This window comes from Vigna unguiculata, chromosome 10 (assembly GCF_004118075.2).
Source record: "Vigna unguiculata cultivar IT97K-499-35 chromosome 10, ASM411807v1, whole genome shotgun sequence".
NCBI classification, from domain to species: Eukaryota; Viridiplantae; Streptophyta; class Magnoliopsida; order Fabales; family Fabaceae; genus Vigna; species Vigna unguiculata.
Window position 1 is genome coordinate 34203007 of NC_040288.1, and position 7387 is coordinate 34210393.

The 7387-nt window shown below is 31.8% G+C and overlaps 1 protein-coding gene across 1 annotated transcript; it reads left to right on the forward strand.

The window, feature by feature from the left end:
* Nucleotides 1-3187: 3187 nt before the first annotated feature.
* Nucleotides 3188-4933, forward strand: LOC114167301 (UDP-glucose flavonoid 3-O-glucosyltransferase 7-like). Its single transcript, XM_028052356.1, has one exon. It carries the CDS (start codon nucleotides 3298-3300, stop codon nucleotides 4741-4743), a length of 1446 nt encoding a protein of 481 aa, XP_027908157.1. The 5' UTR covers nucleotides 3188-3297; the 3' UTR covers nucleotides 4744-4933.
* The last annotated feature ends 2454 nt before the right edge of the window (nucleotides 4934-7387 follow it).

Sequence of the window (7387 nt, forward strand, 5' to 3'; positions counted from 1 at the left end):
AATTTAATCCCCCAATTTTTTAAGATGATTCAATTTTGTCCTCTCTAATTTGATACCAAATTAGTAATTAAGCTTAATTACAACTTATATATACATATTAAAATAATTTTTATTATATTTATAGATTAAATTACTCCATCTAACTATTCAAATTTTTTTTTTACATGTATAGAAACTTTCAAGTGTAAAAAATTACAAGTGAAAAATATAACAAATGAAATAACATGAGTATTTAGGGAGTGATTTGATGTATAAATGGTAAAAAATTATTTAAACGTGAATGTATAAATTATAATTAAGCTTAATTATTAATTTGGTCTCAAATTGGAGAGAACAAAATTAAATCATTTTAAAAAATTGGGGGACTAAATTGAATCAAAATTGTAAATAGAGGGACTAAATTGAAAACAACCAATGATAGTTTGACACGTGGCACAATCGTGACCTGCCACGTGTCACAACCATAAGGTGACACGTGGCAGTATAAATTTTTTTAAAAGAAAATTTAAAAAAATTAAAAAGAAAATTAAAAAGAAAAATAAAAAAAAATTTGAAAATTCCACAAAATGACACGTGGCATGTACGAAGACGGTGTTAAAGTTGACTTAACGGCAGGGACCAAATTGAACCTTTTAAAGAATTAGAGGACCAAATTGAACCTAAAAATAATAAGGGGACCAAAATGAACCAACCCAACAAATTAGGGGACCAAAATGATAATTAAGCCTAAAATAAAGGGATCAAATTGAGACTAAGGAAATGACACCTGGCGTAATACTGACACGTGTCACTGTCACTGCCACGTGGCACGATGACAGCTTGACACGTGACAATTTTTGATTTTTTTAAAAAATTTTAAAAAATAAAAATAAAAATAAAAAAAATTCAAAAAAAATAATAATAAAAAAATTCAAAAAATCGAGGAACTGACACGTGGCACTTTCTCTAACGGCGTCAATCTTGACTTAACGGAAAGGGCAAACGTGAGACGTTTTAACAAAAAAGGGGACCAACTTGAGACTTTTAAAAATTTGGGTACCATTTTGAGATTTTGACTCCAAAATGGGGACTAAAGGCATAGTTAAACCTATATTTTAACATTGATTAAAAATTAAAATACAACAATTAAGTTAGTAGAAATTAGTAAGACATTCATCTATGTCCTTCAGTTTCACATGTAGGTCGTTAGTCATTTATTGCTTTATCTAATTTTCTAGTTAATTTTTATTATGTCATTTTTATTATGTCATTTTTGTTATCTAATATATTTTGTTAAATTAATTTATTGTACCAATAAAAAATAATTAAAAAAATATATAATCTCTACTGTTAACAAAATTTTGTAAAAAAAAAACATATAAAAACTGCAAGGTTAAAAAAGCTGAGAAGTGAAAAATTTGAAAAACAAAATATAATCTATAATGTTAAAAAAAAAAAAAACTAGAAGTGAAGTCGTTATATAAGACGACGACTTCACTGTTCACAATAACAGAAATTGTCCTCTACTACGACGACTTTGCTTTTTACAAAAAAAAAAATAAGAAATTGGTTCGGTGAAGGATGATTTCACTTTTAATGTCGTCCTCCCCATGGCGACTTAATCTAATTTTGCAATAAAATTTTTAACGGACCTATTTTACAAATTTATAGCCAAAACGATCCCAAAATTAAAAAAAAAAGCCTATTTTTTAAGTTCAGCCTTATTTTCTGTGTTGCTAGATGTAATCATACACCACCTCTTGATTTTGGGAGGATTGATGGGATAACAAAAAAAAAAAAAGGTCTAATGTACTCTTATTCGTTTTGTGCAATTAATTGTAATATATATATTGTTGTGGTGAAACTCTTCAAGAATTATTTAAAGGAAAATTTTATGTAACCCAAGGTTTTTAATGCATAAAAAAAAACTAGTTGTTGAAATTGATTAGTTTTCTTTTTCTTTATGACTTCTTCAACTGCAGGCTTTGCATTTCATGAAATTGGTTATCCCATACAAATTAGCAGGACTTGATCACCAATGGCCACATTTTCTAAGAATTTACATTGATGTAACGTTATATTTTAGAACGTGTTTAGAGTAAAATCCAAATGCAACCTAACATGTTATAAACTTTAATAAAATGATGAGTTCTTTTTTATAGTAGATGTCACTGTTCAAAAATAAAGAAACCCACGAGATCCACGAATGTTATATTATATTATTGTAACATGAGAATAATGTAACCAGATAAGGATAAGTACGCACAAAACCTATCACATATACTTTAAAGGAAAATGTTTTTGGGACATTAGATGGAACACATTACAACTCATTTTTAGGTACAATTTTAATCATTAAAATATTAACTTGTGTAGTTTAAAAGAAATAAAAATTAAAAAATAAAATAATAGATATGAAAAAATGTGTAAAAATTTGTTAGATATTAAAATAATACTACCTGCTTTAAAACGTACGTTTCCTGAGACACAAACCTTTTGTTTGGAAACACAACAACACATTTACTGTTGAATCTTATGCCAACTTATTTTTGTAAAAGTTTTATACAAGCACACAAATTTATACGCCTCCCACATTTTTTTTACATCGTTGATTTTGACAAATAATTTTAAAATCAAAATAATATAATCAAATTAAAAGTAATTTGAATGTTTAGATTTTGTATAAAAGTGGAGGTCATTTTTTTTAGCGTAAGAAATAGGTAATTATACTCTTTCACTGTACTTGCACTTAAATAAATACTATACAATAACTATACTTTCTTTAATTACCAATAACATTTTACTTCTATAAAATAAAACTTAAAAATGATAAATCTGACTGTGGTGAAAGAGTTGGGAGCCACTTTACAAGCTTTCCAAGTGTGCCTTAATAATTTAAACTAAAAATAATTTAAATATTTTTTTCCGAGCTACTTTAAGACTTCCAAAACTTACAATCTCTCACCTATGTAACTAGTAATCGATTTTCAAATCAAGATAAGACACCTTGAGAGGAAAGTGCAGAGAATAGTATTTAAACATAAAATAATACTTTTATTTTAAAATATCTAATAATATAAAATGAATTAGCTTAAAAAAAGTATAAATGTTGATTTTTCTATTAGGTATTGAAAAGGAGTAGATCAAAAATTTTCCAATATACTATGAATCTTACATGCTCATGCAGTTCACGGGTTCTAATTTTTCCTATTAAATATGTGAGAAGCGTGGCACTCGCTGAGCGGAAGTCATCACATAAAAAGCCACTAACACCACTCACTCTTCATCATCATCGGAAAGAGCAGAGAAGAAGAAACAATGGAGACACCACGACCATTGAAAATCTACTTCCTTCCGTTCTTCGCACAAGGCCATCAAATCCCTCTGGTTCAGCTCGCACGCTTGGTCGCCTCACGTGGACAGCACGTCACAATCGTCACCACTCCCGGCAACGCCGAACTCTTTCAGAAAACCATCGACGACGACATAGCCTCCGGCCACCACATCCGCGTCCACCTCATCAAATTCCCCAACACCCGTGTGGGTCTACCGGAAGGCGTAGAAAATCTGGTTTCAGCCACCACCAGCACCACCGCCGCAAAAATCCACATGGCGGCGCACTTCATCCAGCCTCAGATCGAAGCTGTCCTGAAAGAGTCCCCTCCCGATGTCTTCATCCCCGACATCCTCTTCACCTGGAGCAAGAACCTGTCCAAGACTCTTCAAATCCCGAGGCTCGTCTTCAACCCTATATCCATCTTCGACGTGTGCATGATTCAGGCCATTAAAACCCACCCCGAAGCCTTTCTCTCCGATTCCGCGCCCTACCATATCCCCGGTCTCCCTCACCCTCTCACTCTCCCGGTGAAACCCTCGCCGGGTTTCGCAGCGCTCACGGAGTCTCTTCTCGAAGGGGAAGAGGACAGTCATGGAGTCATCGTGAACAGTTTCGCTGAACTCGACGCGGAGTACACTCAGCATTACGAAAACCTCACAGGAAGAAAAGTGTGGCATGTCGGCCCCAGCTCCCTGATGGTGGAACAAATCGTTAAGAAACCCGCCATTGTGAGCGAGATCAGACACGAGTGTCTCACGTGGCTTGACTCAAAGGAACGGGACTCGGTTCTCTATGTTTGCTTCGGAAGCCTCGTTCTTCTTTCGGACAAGCAGCTTTATGAATTGGCCACCGGCCTGGATGCCTCCGGGCACTCTTTCATCTGGGTGGTTCACCGGAAAAACAAAGAAGGAGAAGAAGAAGAAGAAGAAAAGTGGTTGCCAGAAGGGTTTGAGGAGAAGATAGAGAAAGAGAAGAGAGGGATGCTGATAAAGGGATGGGCGCCGCAGCCTCTGATCTTGAACCACCCTGCTGTGGGAGGGTTTCTGACGCACTGTGGGTGGAACGCGGTGGCGGAGGCGATCAGTGCTGGGATTCCGATGGTGACGATGCCGGGGTTTAGTGATCAGTACTACAATGAGAAGCTTATAACGGAGGTGCACGGGTTTGGGGTGGAGGTAGGTGCGGCGGAGTGGAGCATATCGCCGTACGACGGGAAGAAGGAGGTGTTGAGAGGGGAGAGAATAGAGAAGGCTGTGAAGAGGTTGATGGATAGAGGAGAAGAAGGTGGGAAGATAAGGAAGAAGGCGAAGGAAATGCAGGAAAAAGCTTGGAGAGCTGTTCAAGAAGGTGGATCTTCACACAACAGTCTCACTGCTCTCGTTGATTACCTCAAAGCTCTCATCCCAAACAGGGTAACAGCTACCTAATACTCTTTTCTTCCTTCTTCTCTCTTCATAAACCAATAAAAATCAGAAGCCATAAGCGCTTATGAAGCTTTTAGCCCTAGTTCAAATATGGCTTTCAAAGTTTTGAAAATGGTTTAATATCACCGCGTTGTATCAAATTTATGATTACAGTGTTTTTTTTACTAAAGCAATTAATTTCTTTTTTATATTACCGATCTGAATTCGCATATAAAAAATTAAGGATAAAATTAAGTTGTGTCTCGTATAGACGACTAAATTTTAAAAAAGTTATATAAAATGTACAAGTCCTATATGTTATTGAAAAATTTAATCGTAAAAATATCTAAAGCCAAGTCATATTTCACGTTGACAATTTCATTACGACTTCATTTTAATGAAGTCGTACACATAAAACACGATTTATTTTATCTGTAACAATTTAAAACGAACCCAAACCAAACCCAAATCGATAATATAAAAAAGAGAATAATCCGTTTTCTAAAAAAAGCCGTCCTTCTAAAACCGTCATCATCCAATGTTTGAGACAGGACAACACTTTATATATATATATATATATATATATATATATATATATATATATATATATAATAAAGTGGTTGTCATATTATTTATATTTTATTTTAGCATGAGGGTTTGATTAAAGTAATATATGATGATGGACTGTGGTAGTATGTGTAATTTATTTTAATATTTCTTTCGTTTAATGAAAACTACCTTGGAATCTACGTCCAATTAAATATTAAACAGATCATTTATTTATATAGTTATTAATTGATTATCATATTTCATATCTCATCACGAAGCTATCTCACAAACCTTATTATAATTTAGTGTTTCCATATTACTTTGAATTAATACGTAATTTATATGATTACATAATTAAAGTTTATAAACATTTTCGATAAATATGTAAATTACAAAAAGTATAGATAAATATTTATTACATCCCTAAAAACATATATATTTTCTGCCAATTTTTTTTTTAAATTTTTTTCTTAAAAAAACATTTGTAACTTTTGTTAAGAATAATAGTTTGCAATAATTTTCTATCAATTTCTTTGTAAAATATTTTATATTAATTTTATAATTTTGTAGAAAATAATTATCCACAAAAAAAATTACCTGTTAATTAAAAATTGTAGAAAAAATAACAAAAATAAATTTTTTTCTTACAAAATTTTATAATAAATTTGTAAGAAAAATCTCATAAAATATAAAAAAATTTAATAGTGTTAATATTTAATTGAAGAATTAGATAATATTTATCTAAGTTAACATAACTCCATAAACAAAATTTAATTTATTATTGGATTAGTGTATTAGTGTATTATAATATATCAAATTTAACTTGTATTATTTTCAATTCGTACAGTAGTCATTATTATCCATTGGATTGCCCAGTAAGCGTATTTATACTCTTTAATTTGTTTATTTACACATAAACAAACATTTAAACATTATAGTGACCATGACTACAAATTGGCTATGAAGGAAGGCTAAAATGGGCACGTAATAACGATTTTTAAACCGTTATTATTTCAATTGTCGTTAAAAATTCAAATAAATGACACAGTTTTTAGAGTCTCAACAAAATATAAAGCAACAACGGTCATTGTGCAAAACAAGAAAAAAAATTAATTAAATAAATGACGACGATTATTGTAAAAAATCGTCATTAAAAGTGTAAATGACACAATTGCTATAAAGAATTGTAGTCAAAAGTCAAACCATGATAATTGTTTTAAAGAACCTTTATCAGAAGTGTGATTTGTTTTTTTTAAATTTCATATTTATTTTTTTGAAAGCCACGATTCCTGTATAAATTTTCAGAACTCATTTTGCAACCATTCAAGACAATCGTTCACCATATGTAAACAAAGTTTAATAAAAATAGTTCTAATGAGTTAACAAAATACTCACAACACATTTGAATCAAGCAAATATTTCTAAATACTCACAACATAATATAAATCACTAAGTAAAATACATTTTAAAATTAAATACTATCTTTAATTTTAAAAAAATATAAAATATTATAATATCTAACTTGGAATGTAGATACGAGGAAATGAAGAATCGCAGAGGGAAGATCATTGGAACGGAGAGTACCAGAGAAAAAAATCGGAGCCACACGCAACAAACTTAACGGGCAAGAAAGAATTACCAGCGAATGAAACCACAAGTGATGTAGAGACCACTAGCATAATCGCGAACGCGAACCCCACCATCAACGCGTGAATGAGGACCTCAATAGTGAACCTTAGTAGCAACGTTAATGTAATAATAATATAGGGATGCAAATATGTAATAATAATGTAATTTAAAACTTAATTATTCTGATGGTCCCCACTTTAGTGGAAGTGTATCAATTTAGTCCCCGCTTTTAAAAAAGTTTCAATTGCATCCAAATTTTTGAAAAAAGTATCTCAATTAGGTCCCTTTCAAAAAAACTTATTAACAACGTTAACGACATGCCACATGCCAATCATGAGTTTTTTTTTTTTTATTTTGCAAAAAAATTGTCACCAAATGTCATGTCCCTGGTATGACACGTGCCATTATCAATGCCACATGACAGGACCATGTCATGTGTTAGTCTCGATGTCAAGTGTCATTGTCTTGATTCCCTATATATGTCTTTTTA